At 36.7% G+C, this 23,605-nt stretch overlaps 1 protein-coding gene across 14 annotated transcripts in view; it reads right to left on the bottom strand.

The window, feature by feature from the left end:
* The window catches only part of AFDN (afadin, adherens junction formation factor), a 134,869-nt gene that overhangs the window by 41,338 nt on the left and 69,926 nt on the right, over positions 1-23,605 (bottom strand). For 7 of the 14 annotated variants that reach the window (XM_075495791.1, XM_075495788.1, XM_075495789.1 and 4 more), the window contains exons 13-22: positions 21,247-21,308; positions 20,137-20,342; positions 16,365-16,385; positions 15,490-15,635; positions 13,913-14,007; positions 10,849-11,114; positions 10,188-10,331; positions 7,044-7,242; positions 5,176-5,279; positions 2,493-2,579 (exon numbers count right to left, since the gene is read on the bottom strand). In XM_075495791.1, the coding sequence (XP_075351906.1) occupies positions 2,493-2,579; positions 5,176-5,279; positions 7,044-7,242; positions 10,188-10,331; positions 10,849-11,114; positions 13,913-14,007; positions 15,490-15,635; positions 16,365-16,385; positions 20,137-20,342; positions 21,247-21,308 (1,330 nt within the window). The remainder of the gene's footprint in view (positions 1-2,492; positions 2,580-5,175; positions 5,280-7,043; positions 7,243-10,187; positions 10,332-10,848; positions 11,115-13,912; positions 14,008-15,489; positions 15,636-16,364; positions 16,386-20,136; positions 20,343-21,246; positions 21,309-23,605) is intronic. The other 7 variants (XM_075495794.1, XM_075495802.1, XM_075495793.1 and 4 more) reach the window with 1 other exon arrangement.

Genomic DNA, 23,605 nt, shown 5'->3' with positions numbered 1-23,605 from the left:
AGGAAAAAAACAACTGTTTTCCTAACCAAAGCTGAACAGTTTCAGGGTTGTCTTTCACTGGTTGGAGCAGGGCCACCTGTTGACCAGCTGCTGCATTTTCTTTTATTACAGCACTTTTGAAGCACTCTAGAAACCAATAGTTCAATAAATGTAATTGGGTCAGCAGTCAAACTGGGATCCTGTGCAAGGCAGCAGTAACTGTGTATTTCTGAAACTGAATATGAGCTTTCATTTCTTCAACTATAAGGTACTTTCATATGAGCACCTGATACCCAAATCTTTTACTCTTAAGAAAATATAGAAAAACCGAAATCTATCCTCACACTTGCCTCTCCCTTTCATTTCAGGTATTCTATCCAGTTAGTGTTTAGAAAATTTTAATGAATCATCTACTGGACTTCTTCCTCCATTTTCCTGAGCCAAAGGAAAAAATGAGAATTTTTATTTTTATGCTGGTAAAAGATACATGAATTGAGACACATCGGAAAAATTATTAGTAAAAGTCAACAAGATAGGAATAGAAAGAAAAAATCCACCCACTATTCCTAGCTTCTCCGTCACACTCGCTCAATTCTCTAGTCTGTTCTGCTCTGGCCAGATTGAGAAAACTAATGCCTGTGTATTCTTCCTTACTCTGTTGTTTTTATGAAGCCCATTACAGGAAAAACATGCTATTAATTACTTACAGTAAGCAACTTTGAACCCCTTGAAATAACCCCTTGAAAATAATCCTACTTAACTACTACAGCAACTTGTTTCAACACTTAATGCGAGACAATTTTTTCTATCCAATGAAAATTCTGCTGACTTCAAAATAAGCAGAAGTTTCTATTCTACCTACACTGAAACTAAAATAAAAATCTGCCTCTTGCTCATTTCGGATCGAGATTTAAGACATAACCATTTTAAAATCAGAATTCCAATACTGTGGCAGGCACACAGCAGAAGATGAAATGCAATCACTGCCTGAACCAGTGAGTGTTTCTGCAACTGTGCTGAGATAAAGACCGCTGCTTCCATCACTGATCATGTTAAAGAAATCATGAAATTGGTTAAATAACTTGTAAAAAACTTTCAAATCAAGCTTACACACTGACCAGTAGCACTGTTACATACTGCTAATGGAAGTGTCAGCAGTTAAAAGAACATATAGAAGTCAGCCAGCTCCAGTGAAAAGGGAAACTTTTTCCCTGTTATATCCTGTTTCTCTCCACATAAGAAATCAGATTTCACAGTTTAAAGTGAAAAAAAAATAATTTCCACTGCACATTTTGAAACATTCAACAGAAACGCAGATGGCAGTCAGAAGTCTGATACATATTTAATCTGGTGTATCTCAAAGTCTAGTATTTGCTTCTCAAATTATTAGCCCACTCCACCAAAGTAAGAGCAGAATATTGAGCTACATTTTTCAGACCCTGAATAGTTTCCTCAATAACTGCTGATTGTTAGCAACATCCACCTGACACCTGGTATTCCTCTACAGATGTCAGAAGTAAACCTTAAAAGCTGGTACCATGCAAGATTACCATTTCAAGAACAGACTACAAAATGAGCAAAGTTGTAGGAAAAAAAAAAAAAATGCTGTTTAGAAGCAATTAACTATGTGAGATACCTAACTTAAAAGCAGTAAAACAATCATTTTTTCGACCCATGTACTCTGTGCCAAGGAGGACTACAGCATTCTGAAGTTTCATGTACTACACAGTGAAGAGACATTAGGGAAGATGACTTCTATCTGTTGTACACCACGTAATTACAACAAGGACTTTTGGATATCACCATTGCATAATTTATAACAAGCTTAAAACTCAAAGATTATGTCTGCTATGTGACCCAGTTAATAAAGCAAAACCAACTAGTGGAGTCCTCCATCTGGTGGCTGGAGTTGTATGTGCATTCTATACATTACCATCTAGTGCTACTAAGAGCAGCATACACCCACAATTTTGGCAAGTCAGGGCAAGAGGTATACCCTCCTTCACCAACGTACTTAAAACACTGTAGCTCTCTACTATAAAGCAAAACTGAAGTCATACATGCATCCGTACACTGTGCAAAAGATAAGGTGTTGTCTTCATAGCCGAAAATATACAAACTTAAATGTATATATTTGAATTATTTATTCACCAAATTAAAAAAAATACATTTTATTCTTTATATTTACTGCTTTTCTTTCCTAGATACTTCTGCTACTTTTCAGCAGAAGTGCTAAATAAGCTTGTTTATTAATTCCATTTAATAACACTGCCAATTTTTGGCTCTGAAAAATGAATAAACCTGTAGCAGAGGCTTAAACTTAAATGTCATAACAACTACATCCATATTATGTTTCCTCTTATATTGGTTACATCTGTGTATTTTACAGAAACATTCCCCAGCCAGAATATAAGTATGCTCAACATGATGTGCACAACAAACTTAAGGGAAATAGATTTTTTCATTAACATTTTCCACAGTAGGCTGATAAAAAACCAAACTGACTTCCATACCTTGGCAGCAACAATGCTCAGGCCCATGCCATTTTGTTTCTTTAGTGTTACAGTGATAATTTCAGGTTCTTTCCTCAAAGGCTGTGCCTATCAAACAGGGAAGGGGAAAGAAGAAAAAAGACAAGAGTTCATATTCACTGCCAGGCTAGGAAAATTACTGCGCAAAATAGTTCATCTACAATCAAAACTAAGTTGTTAGTGCAGCAGAAGATCTCGCACCCTAAATAATGTCTGGTACTCCATTTTAAAGGTAGAATCTCTGACATCTGATTAATATGCATTCACATTATCAAGTACTACACCTATGTTATGAACACTGCCAAAGCTTTGAAGTCTACCCATTGTTTCTCCTTCTCTAATTCAGTAAAGAGATTATTAATGATTCACAGTCTTAAATGTAACAGGTCTATAAAATTGTAGTAACTTTTAATGAAAACTGAAGTTCAGACTCAGTAGGCCCCTATTAGGAAGGTGAGGGTGATCTACGCGGAGCTCAGTTTTTAGTGCTGCATCTGGAAGATAATAATTCTGCAAAGATATGAAGAGGCTAATTAATTTCAAAGGCAGAGTCAAAGCCTTAAAAGAAAGTTACAGAGTTTTCAGAAGTGAAAATTTTTGGAACTGGAATACAGCCTGAGTCCCTAAATATGTTCAGTAATTTTTTTTTATATCTTTGCAACATTGCCAGTTCCCTCTACTCAAAAAGTTGCCATCATGGTCTTTGTTAGCTGAAACATGTAAGTTAAAGCACCCTAGCTTCTATTTGTATTAAAACCTGCTAACTGCTAGTTCCACAAGACCCATGACAAAGTAAAAGTATAAGCAGAGGAAATTAATTCAAAAAAATATTAACACTTTTTGGTTAAGTTCAAGTATTAGAAAAGCAAGTAGTTTTTAAGGTAGGAGTATTCTAGCACTCCTGTGCCAAGGATGGCAGAAGAACAGAATCTGTTCCTACTTTATTTAGGATTTTTTCCATTAGTTTAATAATATTTCTATTTAAATTAATTCAACAGAAAACATACACACTGGAAAAGGTAAGCCACTAGGAACATAACTTTGCCATTAGCCTATACTGAATTTCTCTCTTGGTCTAAGAATGAAATAAATTCTTCAGTGAAAATTTGAGGAGGACTGCCTAGCCTGGACAATTCCCCAGACTACCAACAGAAGCAAAATTGTGAGAATAGTTTTGGCTTGTGGAGGAAAAAAAACCAAACCAAACAAACCAAAGCAAAAAAACCCTCACAGTTATAAGATGGAACAGTTACCTAGTATTTAGATTAGGCAGCATGTTGCACCAAGAGGTGGTTTGTGAACCGGCATTTAGAGCACTGCTCAGACACCAAGGCTAAAGACTTTTAGAAGTCTCAAGTTTAGCACATTCAATTAACATACATGCACCAGAGAGAAGAATGATTAGATCAGGTTATTTGAACAGTCTTCCATGGTATTCATTTCTATGGATGAATGAAATAGTACCATCCACTCATCCTGCATTTCTTTATCAGGCCTTTTTAAGGAAGACGGGCCAGAACTCTACTTCAGCTTTTTCTTAGTATGAGGAACAGCAAGTACCTAGTATAATTTCAGATTATTTTTATTTCCACTAGCTCTAAAAAATGCATTTCTTTAGAGCAACAAAGGGAAGAGGAAGAGCATGATGTCTCAAGAATGTCTCTGCTATATTTTCCTCAGTCAAATGCCCGTTTACCAAGATACCAAGCCTGCAGAGCCTGGCTTATCAGTTCAAGACTGGGCTCTGCTGTATCAGTCATACAGATTTAGGAGATGCTCTCTTCTGTAAAGTAAACACATTCTTTAGGCCACTGCAGCAAGACTGCAAAATGTCATTTCACAAATGTCAGGTTATGAACAGAGTAAATGAAGCTTTCAAGTCCCTCTGAATAGTGAGGGGCAAGTATTTTTCATAGAAGGCCTTAGGAACATAATTCTAGTTTCATGTTGGCCTTCCTGATTTCATTGAAATACTAATTATAAATACGTAGCTGTTTCTCTTTAGTTGCTCTAAAAATTATTTCACATAAAGCCACTATCTTTCCAAAACCAAGCTGTTCTGTAACTTTGATATTCCTGTTTATCACATATTAAAAAAACAAACTACAAAAAACCCAAACAACAAAAAACCCACAACCACAAAAAAAACACAACAAAAAAACCCACAAAACAAAACAAAAAAAACCCTACACAGAAAAAAGCCACCTCACACTGAAGTGAAACCCTTCTTTAATAAGTACAATGAAAATGAAAAGTATTTTTCCTGAAAACCTAGCAGAAAAAAAAGAGTACCAGATTACAACTTAACACTAAACATTTAGTTGGTAACTGCCAGTTTATAAATAAAAGCAGCCTGCAGCTTCATTCCCATTACAAGTTATTTACAGATGCGTGTCCATATATATTTTTGCCTGTGTTTACCCCCAGGGTGGGGGAACATGACAGACAAAGTTTGCTTACATGAGAATTATATCATGCCACAGCCTAGAAAAACACTGACTTATAAAAATCTGCAAATAGTTCCTTAAATTCACCAAATCACTGATGAACTATGTGTTTAATAATGAAGCCTGTTCTTCCTAATAAGGATTAAAACTCATCACATAAAACACAATGGCTTGCCAAGATATCAGTTTTGACAATTATTCACTGAATCAATACTTACTAGCTCAGCATTCTCGTGTGACAGGTGACTTTCATAGTCTGCACCCTCAAAGTATATAGTCCACGTGCCTGGTGACCGTGGATGAGGTGTTAGTCTACAAAAACCTAAAAGAGAAAGTAACATCAACATAGTCATGGTATTTTCTCAACAGATTGATTAAAATCAAATAGCCCGCCTCAAGGAAATACCAAATTTTCATCTCTTTACATTCATTAGTATGTTGAATCTTGCATCTTAGATGCCATTATGTGCTTCACTGCAATTTTATGGTAACTACAAAATCCTACAGTTCTATAGCTGCTCCTTCTGAGAAACATATGTATTTAAAAACACTACAAACTCACAGAAAACTCTTGGCCTGCAAAATATTGCTTGTACCAACTAGACTCAAAAGAGACATGAAACACCAAGTCATCTTTTAGAATACAAACCACCAGAACTCTGAATAAGACAGCACCACAGAAATCTTCTGCTTTACAGAGAGTCTAGCTATCCATAGATTAGCTGAGTCAGCATAGATTTGGCAGAGGTGAAGCTTCGCCTGGACTCATTACTTTTTTTAATGCAACTATGCAATTAAAAGTGGGATTTTGTTTGATTTGGTTTTTGTAATTGAGCAATTCCTAGAATTTTGAAAAAAGGAGCCACAGCAGCTGAGAGGTATTTTTGTCTCCTAAATCAGGGACAGTGAAAATCCACATCACAGTCAAATTACAAATCACTCCCTCCGAATAGATGAGATTCTCCTCCTCACAAAGACCATCTTTCAGCAATTCAGTTTACACTGATTTACTGCAAACCAGTCCCTCAGCATAACTGAAGGAAGACCTCAAAAGTAAAATTTTGCATGTGTGCATTAAAAAGGCCTTACTTGTAATAACTATAGAGGCATTTGCATGGCAAATGAATTATACTTACTAATTAAAGAATTTACTCGTCTTCTTTAGTCTCAAGACTACATCCTCTGTAACTCACTGTACTTTCAAAACAGTCAGTTTCCTACTATTTTTTTTTAAATGCAAGAATACGGCTTTTCTATAAACTAAGTTGGAACCAACAATTGCAAAACTTCACTGTAGGACAGAGTAAGTCTGCTTTGTCGATAGCCTCCTTTGCTGTCCTACCTACCACGATATTCCTGTAGAAATTTTTAAACAACTGCTTTTTAAGCAGAACATTATTAAGAAATCATGTAACAAAAAAGCTGCTAATAAAATTGAGTAGCACAAGATAAGGATCATAACTTGTTCATTCACTGTAAATGCTCTGACAGACCCCCTGCTTTACTTTCTCAAGTGTAGGTCAGTTTCGTCCAACCACAAGAGCTCTCTACTCATCATCTGAAATTCTGTTGGACTACAAAGGCCCAAACCATACATTCTTACATTGATGAACATTAAAAGAATTATTTTAAGCTCATGTTTTTTTCATGTTATATGTAAGCAGCTGATGAGTAAAAAAAGCGACTTAACTATGTAATTCATATTAGCTTTAAAAGTAAGTTGACTGTGAAATTGTTGAAGCATTAGAAAATTTACATTTATGTAAATTTTTGCTGCTCTAGCACCAAAATCCAAAAAAGCTCTGGAGCAAAGGCAAAACAAAGTTTCAGTAGGCACTAGTAACTCAGCACTGCTTATTTAGAAGCTTGAAAGTGAATAAAAGGGATAAGGAGAAAGGGTAAGGATTAAAAAATCCTGCATATCTTTTACTGGTTGCAAAAGTAAACACTTGAAGAACACAGTATAAAAAGACTGAAACATACATATAGAAAAAGAAAGTGGTTTACATTTAACTGAAATATATTTTGCATTCTGTGTTTACTACACCAAAAAAAGAAGATCATTGTAAAACAATGAAGAACTAACCTCTCTGACAGAGTGGATCTAAAAATTCTTGTAAACCACTTGGAACATTTCTGACAACATCACAGGAATAGCCATCTTCTGGTAAAAGAAAAGGTAGCTGTAAGTCAGGATCCTCTTCCAGTTGGACTTCTCGGCCATCGCTCCGAGCAAGTTCATCAGCCGTATTTTCTGCAACAGTTACTACATTCTCTATCAACTCCTAGACAGAAGGCAGAAAGACATTGTTACTATAAAGGGATAATTTTCATTAAGGAAAAAAAACTAACATTAAGAAAATACTAAGACTGCAAGAAAAAGGAATTTGGAAAATAAATTATCAGATATAAAACTTATTCGGCTCCACTATGTACCGTCAGTACGCTACATTGCTTTATTTGATTAAATCCCATAGATTAGATAGTCAGAGAATATAACAGAAGCATTTATTTTTACTTCAATATTTTCAAAACTTGTGGTGCATGTTTTTACTTGATATGAGAGCTGTATTTAAAAATATATAGCAGATAACATGCATGTGCAGAGGTGGAATCACAGGCAGCTTTAAAATTTTGACACTTTGTTGAGTGTATATATACTTCTGTAAGACTAAATATACAGAAAGGAAATGGACAACTTGTGTAAACCAGGATTTTCAGCTCCATCAGAACACATATACCCACAGAGGACCAACGGCATATACAGTTCCCTAGTTTGGAAGTTTTAGGGAACTAATTTAATTCCACATTTCCTGGGAGCTCCGTATAATGTTAAGGATCCCATAAGGTAGATATCTATTTTTAAACAACATTGTAGAAGCACACAACACAAGAGCAGGATCACTAAAGGTGCGGCAGGGAACTTTTAAGTTTTACATTTGGTGCACAACTGTTCCGCTTAATATCACAAAAAGCTCTATGAAACCAGTGTACTTTTCACAATGTAGCTACTGTGGTTGCATGTAGCACACAGTAGTCATCTTTCTATATTTTAGAGAGATCTGCAAGATTTCAGTAAGATATCTGTTACTAGATTGTATGAACTGAGGAAAATTAATTCACAAAAATCAAATTCCTAACAACTTTGCAAAAAGTATAGGTCCAAACAGCACTTTGTCTTTCTACATTCTCCTATTTATCCCAAATTACTCAAAAGAGTGCACAATGAAAAGGCTCTTCTCTCTCTCTTCTCAAGCGGTTCCTCCATTTTTCTGTTACTTTATATACCTTAGGCTGGCTTAAGTTTCAGCATGAAAGTATTCAGTTGTTAAGTGAAATAAAAGAAAGTTATAGGCAACTTTTCAAAAATATTTAAGTAGTAATTCTCTGAGCACTCAGTCTCTTCCAAGTTGCATGCTCTGCCTTTGGAACCAAGAAATCACCCCAGGTTTGACTCCTCACTATGTTTGAACGAGCAGGCAGCATCAACACTTAAAAGCATCTTTACCTCTAGTTAACCAGCATTCTTTCTGGAAGAGAACTCACCCCAGAGATGTGCGATTTTGCTGGCATCAAGACAGAATTACTGCAATTAATTTATCTGAAGCCGCTATGAATATTACATAGAGATTCATTTACTACAAGTATTTGCTTTACCAAAGATTCAGATGTGATTTCCAGTCTCTTTCTACAGCTTCTACTTGGCTGCCAAGACCAGCTTCACAGTTTTGTCTTAATCTCACCCCAGTTACACTAACATGCAACTAGGAATCTGTAAGCCTGATATAACAATTTCATTACTGGAGCACAATGCAGAACACAGTTGCGACAAAACCATGTAAGTGTTCTCATCAGATGTTCAGTTTCAGCAAATTTCCAGGGGGAAGTCAGATAAATTCAGCCTGTCTTTAGAAGTGCTCTTCGAGAGGGGCCTTTTTACCATAAAAGGTGCTAATTTTTAAAAGAATTACATCAAGCTAAAGTATGTAGAAGTAAATACATTTATGTTCCTTTGAACAAATTCCAAGCCCTGAAATTTTTCAGATTTGGCAGCAAGAAGTCAGAGTTTGAGTGTGCAAGTCTCTTTCATAGCAAGGCGCAAAGAAGTCCCAAATACCACTTCACTGACACAGGACAAACTAGCCATATTGTAATCCTCCCCCTGACACAAAGAAGACCTGTAAAACCTAGCACTATATTTCTTTGGAGGTCCCTGAAGAACAATAATAATAAACTGTGGAATTCTACCTATTTGTAAACAGGAAACATAAGCTATGTTCTTCAGCAAAAGACATTTTGGTTTGGTACTCAATATAAAAAAATATATCCAAGCTACAAGTCCGCCTTAATACCTTTAGAACCATTGTAACAGTACCCTTGATTTAATACACAGATGTATCCAAAGTTATTAAAAAATAGACTTTGCAGGCAATGCATTCAGTTACATAAATATTACATTATCTTCACCTTTTAAGATTTTTGAGATCAGTCAACTGTCCTGTAATGAGGGTTTACCTTAAGAGTTTTCAGCCACATATGATTACAATTTTGCAAGGAACACAAAACCTCTTTTGACTTTTGCCAAAAAGATGTTTCCCATGGATAAAACTTTGAATAGACAGTTATGTCTTAAATATCAAGATAAAAACCAGTTCTGAAAACAACTTACAGATCTCTCTCTCTCCCTCCATACAGTTCCATGTATCTATCTGTCCACTGCTTATATGAAGCGATTCAAGATTCATGGATTTTTACATCCCACATGTAAAAAAGCTTAGTGCTCCTGCTTCTTTAATTTGATTTCTATGCTCAAAACTTCAATCTTTGTTCCTTGTGGTCATACATAGAACTAGCTTTTGGGAGAGCTCTGTGCACCCCTCCTCTACCGCCTCACTGGATTTCATCCACAAGTGGTGTAAGGTGCACTGACACCTCTCTGAGTATGCTCAACATGCAGCGTTACCTTACATTTCAACTCTGTGTCAGAGAGATTTTTGGTAATATCCTGCTTGAGTTGCAGTGAAGTACACCCACCAAAGTTGGTGGCCAGAGTAGGCTGATACCACCGATACTTCTTATTGTATGGAGAGCAGATTGCCCACTCCAACTCTCCTCGTAACAATTCCAAACCCATCAACAGTAAGATAGCTATTTTCAACCAGTGTTTTTACTTTAAGTCTATATTCCTCAGGTATGTTAAACAGCACAGCAAGTGATAGAAGAGACTTACTGTTGGGATGAGTGGTTCATCTGGAGCACAGTGATAATTCTGCAGCAAAGCTTGTAGCTGCAGAGAATTCAGCTTAAAGCAAGTACTGTTAATATTTGGAACATCTGCATTTGAATATTTGTCCATGGTAAGCAATGTGGTTGCCTAGGAGAGGGGAAAAAAAAAAGTCACAGGAGGCAAATCCAAACCAGAATGAAACCTTAAGCCTTGTTTCTGAGTTTTCTTCAGATGAGAGATAGGAAGAGACAAAGCTAGAAGCCAGACTTGTTACAGAAGCGACATAAATATCCCCAAAACAACCACTAAATGTATCTCCTGTACCTACAAGATGAATTAATACTAAACCTATCATAAATGAGGCATATCAATTTTTCAGCTAATCTTCTTGTCTCTGTTCAGCATAGTTATAGCTCAGTCTTATCAACAGAAATTGGACAGCATGTTGGCTAAAACCACTAATTATTAATTTCACTTCTAACTTAAATATTAATGATGTTGAAAACATATTTTGTGTCTTCGCATGCTACCTCAGTGTTCCAGGACTGATTCACACAAAACTAGTCTTGTCCACATGCTATTCTCTAGGAACACAGAATATACAAATATTCTCTTTGCATATACAATTATGTGAGAAGTGCTAATCAGAAATACATACACTCACCTGCACTATTCTGCTCAGGTGGCAATCAGCAGCCAATTCTAAACCCTGTTTTTCTGCCCAGGCTTCAATGTGGCCCAACTGTTGACGAACAATAGCTCCCCAATAATGTGAACATAACCCTGAATCTGGGGCTGTAACTAATCTGTTAAAAAGCCACATGTTGATAAAATGAAACAGCTGGGAGAAGAGCTGTATAGTCAGAGCAGCATTCACTCTACATCGTCGCAAGAGGGACATAGCTCCAGTCAATGTATGCAGCACATCATCTACAGAGAGAAAACAAAAAGTAAATCACATTCACACGCGACAATGTACAACTGGTTTAGGCCATAAATAATAATACAGAGACACCTAACCCAGGCTGGTGAATGCTAGGTGGAAACTACATGTATTTAAGTTATGCAGACTTTCAGAAATAAATTTACAGCTTTATGGTTTTCAAGATGGAGCAACATTAAACTGATAGCTGAAATATGTTTTTTAACTCCTGAAATGAAAATAAATTCTTTTGGGGAAATATTTAGTATACAAGTTTATCAATGGTTATATCTGACACTTAAATGACGTCCTCGCTAGAGTAAACTCATTTTTCTGTTATTTTTAGTAACAATGTAAAAACTTTATATTCTACTGTTTCAAATGCATATTGCAATAATTCCATAGCTCCTTGCAGTTAAATATCAAACTGCATTCAAAAGTTTCAGCAAAACCTATTTGCATTGCATGACGTACTTAAACTGCAGAACACATCTCCTGTTTACACAGTTTTTTAAAATATTACTCAAATTTCCTTTTGCCCGTTAGTTCACTGCAGTATTATGTAAGAAGCAATACGGTCTTCCTGTTAGATTCACCACAAGCAAACATCCTTATATGCTTCCTAGTGGAATATCTTAATGCAAGTAGAACATTTATCTCCAAGCTTTCTTTTAAGGCAATACTTTTATCTGAAATCTCTATTGAAGAGACCACCAAATTAATTTCTTCAGCACTGAAACACAGGAATGTGCCTGAAAAAAAATTATCTGTATAAGACAGAAATCTATAAAACAGTTCAAAACTAAGTGAAATAATGAACATCATCTGCCTTTATTCCAGTGTCAGTTTGCTACTTTTTCAGGGTTCGTGTCCCAGAAAGTTCTCTCTCTTACAGTACAGGGTAATAAAAACAAAACAATACATCTTTATATTCTTCCTTCAGTGTTCAACACAGGAAAAAAGCAATTGCAGCAAGCTTAATACCCAAAAGACCAGGAAGTGTAGATGAATTTTGTATAAATACTCTTCATATTTGAACAGAATGACTGTACTTAATAGCTCTGCAGATCATCTTTACCTCAATTATTCAGAATGTCACTATATTCTTAACTCTTCCTAACCTTTTATCCCTGGTTAATCCCTTCAAACTTGAATATTTTTTACATTTTCCATTTTCTTCTTTAGTCGTCAGGCTACATAATGTAGGAGGCTCTCACACCTTCCCCATGAAACGCACAATGGGGGTCCTATCTCAGGGGCATGTGCGTGAACGTGTTCAGCATGGAAAACAACAAGAGACATTAGAAGTCTGAGCACAGTCACCGAGCTGCGATTACAAACATAGTGGGATAGCACACATGACCAGCATGCTGTCATGGACAGGAACAGTCCAGGAAGGCTGACATTGCTGCGAAGCACTATCCTATTTAAAGTATCGTGGCAGGGATCCTTGGCAGGAATCTGCAAGGCCAGTCAGCTTAACCTTACTACCTGGGAGGTACTTAGTCAGATTCTCCCATAGCATCCTTGTAGTGAAATTGGTGAGATAACGACTGGAGAAGCAGATGATAATGTAGGTAAAGAACTAGTGGGACCACTGGACTTGGTGGATTTGTGGATACGAAGTCCAGGTGGCAGTCGGCTATTAGTGGCTTCCCTCATGGATTGAGGCTGGGACTGATACTGTTCAATGACTTTATTAATGACATAAGTGATTGGATGGAGTGCATTCTCAGCAAACTCACAGATGATACCACGCTGGTGGGAAATACTGATACACTGAAGGGCAGCGGTATTTTTCAGAAGGGCCTCAGTGGGCTGGAGAAATGGGCTGACAGGGACTTCATAAAGTTCAAAGGCAACTGCCAAGTCCTGCATCTGGGAAAGAGTAAGTCTATGCAACAGTATAAACTGGGTGCCATCTGGATAGAAAGCAGCCCTGCTGAAAATGATGTAGAGAACCTGGTAAATATCAAGTTGAATAAAATTAAGCAGCATGTCCTTGCTGGAAAGGTAGCTAGTTGCATACTAAGCTGTTAAGTTAGCAGCAGTGAAGCTGGCAGAAGGGAGGGAAGCAATCCCTCCTATGCATTCAGCATTTGTGAGACTGCATCTGGAAAACAGCATCCAGTTATAGACTCTCCAGCACAAGGAAGATACCAATTTAATCGAGCGAATTCAGCAGAGAGCCACCAATATGATTAGGCGACTGGAGAAATGGACATAAAAGAGGGACGAAGAAGTGGATTTGGTTCATCCTGAGGAAAGAGAAGGCTAAGGGCACAGCTTATGGCTGTCTTCATCTACCTAATGGGAGAGTTCAGAAGAAGATCCCTCTCCAAGGTAGACAGTGATAGCATAGAACAACAGACAAATCAACACAAAAACTGCAATATGGGAAATTCCAATTAGATATAGGAAAAGTATTTTCACCATGAGGGTGTCAAATGTTGGAACAGGTTACTCAGACATGTTGTAGCATCTCCATCCCGCAGTGGAGATTCAAAACTCAACTAGGCAATACTCTGAACAACCTGATCCAGTTGCACCTGCCTTGAGCAAGACACTGGATTAGATGACATCCAGAGGTTCCCCTCCAAACTAAGTTATTCCATGATTTTTAAACCCAATACAGATCATTTGAATGTCACTAATGTCCTTTCTTATCATCCATACAAAATTGATCCAAACAATTCTCAGGGGTTAGGGTAACTTGTAAATGTCGTATCACTGTTAAGAAAAATTCTATTTATTACTAATTAATTGTATGGTTTAGAAGACACAAGAAAAGATCAAGTAGTCTAACCTATTTTAGGCCTCTGAGGATTATTTTCCTCTGGATCATCAAGGAACGCTGGCATGTAGTTATTAAGCTCTGATTGCAGACAATGAACCAGGTACCTGGAGGGAGGGGCAGAAAAAAAGACATTTTAAAATCCTGTATGTGTTCATTTAATACATCCATTTGAAATCTTCCATGTTACAGTGTACTCAGGGGGGAATTCACACACAGCTAAAATTCAGAAATACCCTTTTGCATCCAGCCCGCCCATCACGTACAGGGAAAAAGACAGTGCTATTTCTTCCTAGCCACAAAAATATTCTGTCTTCAATAACTATCTAGCAAACTGAAGTAGCAAAGAGTTGTTTCAAACCACCAATCCAAAACACCGACCTGTGGGAAAAAGGCATAGCTTCATTAACAGTTAGTAATTTAGAGGTGCTATAAAAATTGAAAGACTTTGCCAAAATATCTACTTGCTATACCCTATTTTCCCATAATTCACCAACAGGAAAAAAAAAAAAAATCTATGGGAGTACATACAAAGTGGTTTGGTGCTTCTCTGATACCTTTCAAAAGTTCAGAAAGCAGCGATAAGGTTTTGCTATACCACATTCACATACTACATACTGCTCTGTAAAGCAATACAGCCCCCCTTAAAGCTAAACAGTTAAACCATGGTTAAGTCTCCCAATCCTGTCACGGTATAAAAAGAAGAAAGATTATATTCTATGCTATTACAGAAGTATGAAAAGCCTATATTTAAAACAGACACACTACAAGTCGGGGAAGGCTGGGTATAAGTCACCCAAGGTACACCGGGACTTCTCTAAACATTAGTTTCAGAGACACAAGTTTGCTGAGAAAAACTTGTTCAATACTGTTGGGGTGGCGGGTGGAGGGATCTAAATATGTACAAAAATTAAGCCTTTCTTGTTGGTTAGCACTCTGCTCACTCAATGTTATCATCTTTGTTCGAAGATCCTTTCCTCAGAGGACTTCCTTTCCCACTGGATACTTCATTCAATTTTTCTTTTAATCGGTATTGTAACTGCCTGACCTGACTAGCATAGGTTGATTTTACCGCAAGCCAAAACCTGTCTTTATGTTTTTAAGAAAAAACTGTGCAAAAAATCCACTGTGCAAATTGCTATTTATGCAAATTATGAAAGGAGTAGATTATGAATATAATTAGAAGCCTGTAAAGAGCGCAAGGTTCATTACTTTAGAGACCCATAAATATTTAAGCCTATGTATTTATATATTAACAGTAAAAATAACCTTTCCTTGCATCTCCGTAAAAACCTTAAATTAAAAGAAGGCAATCAACACAAACTAAATTTAAATAACATTTCCCTAAAATTTTCATTGGCAGCCTCAACTATCACAAGAACAGCTAACAGATGAAACTCCTTGCATAGCCCAGTGATCCATATTAATAAAACAAAGTATCTGTCTAAAGAAGTAAGTCTAGCCTCTCTTATAAGTCCTCCTCTCAGATACTTAACAATACACAAGAGACATTATTGCTATGTGAAGTTACTTTAAAACCCACAGAAACACAGAATATGTTAAGTGAAGCAGAAGTTTGATAGCCTTACTTGAATGCCATTTGAACCAAGTGTGCCAAAACGTCTTGTGCATCCACAGTAATTCGGCTAAGATCTCGGTCTTGCTTTATGAAATTCAGTAATTCAGATGCATTTGCCATCCAGAAGGCAAGTGCCCCAGCAATATTCTTCTGTTTCTGTAAGTAGAAAGAAGCAAGAAATAATACAGGGAAATAGTCTTCTGATAAAGCACGGCAGCTTAAGAAGGCTCCAAAAGATAGACCAGTACCTTTTCCCATTTCACCAAACATATCTCAGATACCAGATATTTGCAAAATGTTTATATGTAATTACAATAAGTAAGTTCAATTTTAACACATTCACTGAACATATGAAATTCTGTTAAATTGCCAATAGCCATATCAATAAAGCCACGGCATAGCATCTAGTTATATAGTGCTAAGAGCTTAGCAGAATGCAGTATCTGGTAATCTGTGCACTCTTAAGCGCATATTCACTACTGCCCACTGCCACCCTGATACTGTGCTCACTGGCTTTGATACCAGGTGATTCAGTATCAAGTACTGATCTATCTCACCATCTCCCGACCACAAATGCCAGGCCAGGCAACCTCAGATGAAATCCAAAGAATAGGAACCACAAACAACAAAAAAAGAAAATAAAGGGTAGAAAAAGAACTTTGGTCATTTCATATCCACATTGAAGTGCGTTAAGCAGAAATTATGGAATGCCGTAAAAGTTGCAAAGTCAAAAAAGGATTTTAGTACTGCATGTTCCAGTTGCTGAATGAGTGTTATGAACCGTTCAAGTCCAGCTGTTTGAGTATTGTATTTTGATATGGAAGCAGCATGAGAATCTGAGCTAAGCCAACATAGCTAGGATCAGTTCCCAGCAATATATCCTACCTGATCAACCTGGTCTACCTCCTGGAGAAAAACGGACGAAGGAAATCAAACAGAATAGAAGAAAGAAACTTGTGAACAATCATGATAGCTTTAGAAATCAAACACTAAATATGAAGGTACAACACTTATGTTCACAGTTATACACAGATGCATTAATCAGTAGCTACGATGCAACTGAGCCCCTTTTAATAAATGAATTATTTTAATAGGACTAGTAGCACAACAGCTAAGAACTGAAGTGCCCACATGTCACAATTAATTCAAGGAATGCCCTGTACTAGTTGACATCCCAGACTACTTGGTTATTCCACGCTCAGTGCGCCACAGAAACTCCGCAGAACTTTTTGCAGGCAACGGGGTAACTAGCCATCCAAGTAACAGATCCAGGGAGCTATTTGCCCGCACTGCTGCAATGACGACAATGTACAAACACACACAAAGGGGGACAGAAAATCCCCACCAGGAAAAAAAACAAACAAACAAAAAACAAAACGAAACAAAATGAAACAAAACAAAACCACAAAAACCCCACATAAGACACCTAGGACAGATTTAATACATGGCTTTTCAATTAAAGAACAAAAAGACTGTTTTAAACAACAAAAGAGAGTCAAATGAAATATCACACTAAGCTGCTTAAATGCTGGTACATAAAAGCTACACTGAGTTAAGCAAACAAAAAACCCCCACCAGATATGTTTGTCTGATTATTTAAAACTGAGCTCTTACTTAATTCTTTTTGGCCTTCTATTCAGACCACTCTCCCCCACCTGCAAACACAGTGAGCTTAGATGCAAAAATCTGAGGTGTCATTTGCTGTTACTATTATGATTTTAGTTAGAGCTCAAAAAAACAAATTGGCACTGCTTTTTTGTTTCTTCTCCTTTTCCAACCAAGGCACTCTGAACTGACTGAAGTTGTGTTGGCACAGAACGCAAGATGCTCCTTCTACAAACAAATATTAAAGTTTGCAGAGGATCAGAAATGCCACAGAATGATTTGGGAAGGAGGAAAAAAAAAAAAGGTACAAAAAACTGGCTTTTTTATATGCCTTAAGTTTCTATTTCTAGATTTGTATTGAAAGCACTAAGCCTTCTCATAGATGTCTCCAATTTTATCCCTATCTCATATGAAGTCTTCTATAATATTTGCACACACTAATGCAAAGAATACAGAAAGTCACAGACTTGATTTGTTAGCAAGTACTTCTTGAGTGACTTCAGAAAGCATCAAGTCTCCTTATGATCTAGGCAGGCAAAATTAGGATCAAAACAATTTATTTTACTCCCACAGTACAGCACAAGAGTTTGTGCACCTTCCCTCTGCCTCCCATCTGTCTGTTTTGGGTGCCTCCCTCCCTTTGCCTCCCATCTGTCTTCTCCGTCTTTCACACCCTCAGATCCCTTTCACTGCAGGCATGCTTTACAGTCAAGACACACAAAAAAGCTATTGTGATACAGCAGCTTATTACATGGTAGTTTAACTGTGACAGGCACCAATATAACCACTCGTTCTACAGCTTAGATGAAGTAATTTGACTTAGCTTAGCTAGTACTGTTTACACTCCACTAAGACAGGTCCAAGCTAATGACATTTTCCTGGCCAAGCTTTGGAATCAATGCATTTCTTTGTTTCCAGCCCATTAACTTTCAAATTCACTGAAGTTCTAGTCTTTCATCACATTTGTAATTTTTCCTCTTTCCTCCAGCTTCTTCAGCATGACATTTGGAAGAACCTCCTCCTAATTTTCTTCAACCTCCAACTCCCTTCAGTTTATTTCTTGCAACTAGATAACATCTTTCACAAACCACAAATGCAGCTACCACTTCCTTGTTGATGTCTTCCTTAAATTTTAGGTTGGAGATTACATTGCAACTATAGAGTTGCAAGGCTGTAGAAATGGCCTTTCACAAAGGACAACCCAGACAAAACACTTGGTTTTAACAGTTTTGTAATACTGTTAGCAGGATTATATAAAACATACTTGCTTGCAACAACCACAAGGCTGGACTTGATTTGGGAAGCCTTTCTCAGTGCTGTACATGAATGTTTTCATAGGATGATCTCTTTTCTAGCTTTTATTTGTTTTCAAATCAAACTGATGTTTGAGCCCATGTCTTTAGTATCTTCTAGCAGCTACGTGGTTATCCATTTCAGTTCAACACAAAGAATGAAAACTTTATCTTTGCTTTCCCACTGTACTCATCCCTGTCACCCCAAGTCTTTTTGGGCTCATTGTTACTAGTTTATATTAGTTATATAAACCGAGTGACTTTCTTGGATTCAGCCCTGTAACTTCCAGATCATATTTGAAGCCTACCCTTTCATTGTTTACCTTCCATTCTCCCAACTAAATTGCTTATGTTCAGGCTCTTTGCATTTCATGTTCTATTGCCACAGTCTCCCCTCCGACTTCAACAAATTCACTCTTCCACAGCCAGATTTTTTTTTTTAATAGCAGAATCTGAATATTTAACTTTTGATACCATTTCAATTTTATCAAATGTCCATTTACCACAGCATCAAGACTCAAAGCAATGTACTAGTTCTTCACTTCAGATTCAAACCACCTTTCAACCTCTCATCAGCTTCAGAATGTACATCAAAGGCTAGTCTTTGTTTTCTTACTGTAAAGCATCTTCCCATTTTTTCCCATTCTTTCTTGTGAAAGGTGGGAGCCTGTTGTAACTGTTTACAGAGCTAATGAGAACATTCTCCCTACTGAAAACTCCACTAAATCTTTCCAAAACCTGAACAAAAGGTGAAAAGTTTTCGTTTGCTGTGACTGTCATGCCACTCTCTTGTTGTTTACTTTCCTCTTCTCCCTCAATCAACCTGTTGTGTAACACGTACATCATAAATTCTCTAAAGCGGCACTGCTTGTACAGTGCCTAGCGCAGCAGGGTCTTGCTCTATACAGGCTACTATGGCAGTACTTTTTGCAACAAACTTATATGTTTTAATAAATATAGAAATATATTTCAATTTTTCCTCTGAGAAAAACCTGCAAAGAAGTTACAATAATTAATTAGTTAGTGAGGATACCTGAACTAGCACTCCCTTTTAAGGAAATGACCATTATATTTTATCAACAGTTACACAATGCAAGGTATTGTCTAATTTCACAGACAACACAGTGGATCTTATCCTACATTCCTACACAAAACAGAACTCCCCCTGTGCTTCTGTAGAAGTCTTGCACATGTAATAGCAATAGCATCAGACAACATGTAAGATGTTGGAACATTTGAGAACTTACATTTCTCTTTATAAAGCAATTGTGTCAGCTTGGTTCAAAAAGTCCAGTTTCATTACCATTTTGGTGGTTACAGAAGTTGTAAAAGTAACAGGATCAAAATGAAAAAGTCATGTTTCTTTTTAATATGTTCACTTCAAGCATCAATCAGTGCAAACAACTGCTATCCATACAATATTCTTTAACAAGCACATCCAACTTGTTTTACAAGAGATCACAGACAGAAATGCTTGCAAAGATCTTACCTTCTAGAGAACAGAAGAGTAACTTCTTGTCAGAGAATGCATCTTCAGAGCAACAGCCCGTCCCTAACCTCCCACATTGCTCAGGAGAAAGTTTCCTACCACTCACATTATTCATTGACACAAAAGCAAACCTTCACATGGGCAACCAGTGCAGGTATTAGTCTGACCCTTAACAATAGTTGGTTAACACTAAGAAAAAGACTACGAAGGTTACTAGATAATCTACGAGATGTATTTAATTCCCTTAACATGTTTTTGCAGAGATACTCACCTGTATAACTCCTTCCATCATGTTCACCATCTTGTTGACTATTGCAATGACTTTGTGAGTACGCTCAGTAGGAGTGATGTCAGGTCTGTACTGGCTTGACAATACATACCGACATGTCATATACAAAACATATGTAGGTGACAGCTTAAAGTGAACTGTCGAGCTATTTGTGTAATTTATAATGGCAGATAAGAAGGCATCTTCAGCTGAGAAAGAGGAAGAGGAAAAAAACATGTCATAAAGCCAAAGACAGGAAAAAAAAAAAAAAAGAAATAAAACAGTTTCTTAACTTGGGTCATAGAGGATTTCTTTTGAGAGGCGGGGGCGGGGGGGGAGGGGAGCAACTTAGAGGAATTTGAACTCCAAATTGTTTATTATGTACTACAGTTACTTAGGCACAATAACAACATACTTCTACATAAAGCTAGAAAATCTGATCATCAGGAAACATTTCTGTACTATTTCCTATCTCTTTGCTGAAAATTTGCATCTCCAAGGAAACAGGAAAATTCAAGTTCTCTCCTGTCCATTCTATTCCTACAAAGCTCCCTTATTATAGGGAATTTTATACTAATAAAGATCTGTCTTTGCTTGCTCACAAATCTATTTAGTTTCAAATATTTGAAGTCTGGACAATCTCTAGTATGATATTTTTCTACCAGATCTGAGACCTTAAAAACCTGGGGACCAAGATAACAAAAAATTAAATTCTAAATGAAAATTTAAACCTAATCAGATTTTATATAAAATGGATTTTGACTAAGATGCAATCTATTACCCAAAGCATGGAGAACTGTATAGAAGAAAATGAATACAATGTACTGTTGAGGAGGTGGGATTAACAATTTTTTCACAGTTAAATTTAAATATCTGAAGATAGAGAGTTGAAATGCAATTAGAATTAGATATGCATGAACCTGCTCAATACCCGAAGTGTCTGTTCACCCTCCCCAACAAAATAAATTGTTACTGGATTAGCTACCATCTGTTTAGTCATTATTCTTTTCAATGTTTACTTAAGTTATCCTTAAGTTTTCAAACTCACTGGAATATTACACTATAGAAAAAACATGTCAACAGGCTAGTGTTATAACTTCACAATTTACTCACAGCTTTCCCTGAATTCAATACTGGCAGGTAGTATCAGTTCTGGTCCATGTGTATCCTGAGGTCTACAGAAAGACGACAAAAATTGAAACAAATAATCCCCACAGGTGATATTAATTCCACTGTAAAATGACAGATTTCTCCAAATACACTGGTTCCAAATGCTGACAACATCTTTCCCCAAAATTATTCTTTTTTTTACCTTTCCTCTAGAATCATTCAAGCTATATTTGCCTGCAACACAACAGATCAAAATACAGACTTGAACTGTGGAGTCTGTGATATTAATGAACATCCTCTTCTGCGCTGTATGGCAGACTGATAGGATCAGTTTGCCATCTGCCATTGGCAGGATTCGAATAACAAATTATTCATGGACACATGAAAGAAAGTGAATGAAGCTTCACCTGAAACATCAGCTCGGTTACAAAGAATGTACTTTGCTATCTTTAATGCCCTCAAAACCAATGAGAACTTGGTCAACTTATTTGTCCTTTCTTCTAGTAAGGAGGAAAAGGAGGTAAAATCTAGCCCCAACCCTCACCTGGCTGTTGCTATGCTATGTTAAGAAACAGCAGTCACTCCATGAGCCCCAGAACTATGTCCCCACTTAAAACTGACTGCAGCGCTCTTTCTTATCAGTACCTATCAGAGAATTCACAGAGGAGAAAATGAACAGAAAATTCATTTTTCTGGCATCTACAAAAGGTTAAGCACAGATTTCATTCCTCCCTTAAGCAAAAGCATTAATTGAGCTGTTCTCTGTTAGTTAGGCACCTATTTTTAGGAAATAGGTAAAAGCTTAACATCATCTGCATGCAATAGCCATTTTTAACCACATGTAACACAATAGGTAGCTTTCTACTTTCCCCAGCAACTTTGACAAAGGAATGTAATATGATTATATAAGCCTCATTCTCCTTTTTTACTTATGTCACAAACCAGAGATAGGACACTGAAGGCCTTTATTCAGCTATCTCCTGTAGTAAAAATCCACAAGATAACTTGTAAGGCTGATGTCGAAAGATTTAAGATTAAATTTTAGCATATTCAATCAAAAAACTAAGGGTATCTTTGGGTTTTGGTGGGTGTTTTTTTTGTTTTTAAACTCGCAAAAAATTAAACCAAAAGAGAACTCAGTTATACCATGCAGGTAATGGTTTATTATAAAAAGAGCTCAGCAAAATGAAGTTCTGGGGAGCTGAAAGTTAAGGAACAGCAGGCACAGCACGACAATATGTCCACAAATTTCTGCCAGTTCAGCTACATTTCAAATATGACAGCACGCTCTCTTTATGAAGAGCACTCAGTGTGTAAATTGTAGCATTTCCTCTGTTTTTATTGCTATAAATTTAAGATGAACTAATTTCTCACTACCTCCACACTGTTCAAAGTGCATCGTGTTCACTGAGAAATGAATTACTTCCATAGAAGAATAACTAATACTCACAGAGCATTATCAAAATAGAACTATAGTGACAACTGCAGAGAAATTTTTAATCTGTCATTACAGAAATGGTAATAAGACAAAAAAATGTTTCAACAAACTGGTTGGTAAACTAGTGACAGATTTCAACTGAGGATTTATTTCCTTTTCTTTAGAGCAAAAAGATAGTAATCCCTTTCAGCATAAAGGAAGGAACAGGATTTCAGTCTTCCCTCCAATGGGAGAGAAAGCAGCACGAGAGATGAGAAAGGATGGATTAGCGCAAGATTGCTTCCAGAATTTTGGAAATTGGCTTTAAGAGAGAAATGAATATGAAGTAGGAAGAGGAAAGACTTCTTTTAAAAATGTTAATTTAGTTTTACCTGTAAATTACTTCTCTAGGAACAGATGCAGCAAGTAAATTATTTTAGCTAACTTAGTATGAGTTTCCTTCAACTAACGTACCATTTTCTGCCTTCCCTAAGCACACGCGAAAGAAATACTCTCTAACTAAGCTTTGCAAATTGGAAATTTAAGTTAAAATAACTCTGTGTGTGTCTGATATGAGAGCAGCTAGCCAACCTGCTTTGTTACTGGATACATTTTAAGTATATATTGTCTTTGTGCTATTGTTTTTATAGAAAAATCCTCTCTGTGGTGATGAAATTCTCTGAGCTAAACCAGTCTGAAAGTCTAGTTAGGGTATGTCTAGCAAGGCCATAAAATATTGATTATCAGTTGCCTCTCTAAGCATAGTGTCATGTAATATTACACTTTAAAACTGCATTAAAAACAATAATACATTCTCCAGGTATTTCTGTATTCTCCTAGATTAATTGTCTATGATAAACTGCATAAAAAAAAAAATCCTCTGTCCTCCTATGGTTGTTTTAGCCAGCATTTATACTACCTACATATAAATTTTGTAAGGCATGT

Source organism: Mycteria americana, chromosome 3 (assembly GCF_035582795.1).
Source record: "Mycteria americana isolate JAX WOST 10 ecotype Jacksonville Zoo and Gardens chromosome 3, USCA_MyAme_1.0, whole genome shotgun sequence".
Taxonomy (NCBI): Eukaryota; Metazoa; Chordata; class Aves; order Ciconiiformes; family Ciconiidae; genus Mycteria; species Mycteria americana.
Note: the sequence above shows the minus strand (reverse complement) of the source record. Positions and strands in the feature narration are given on the sequence as shown.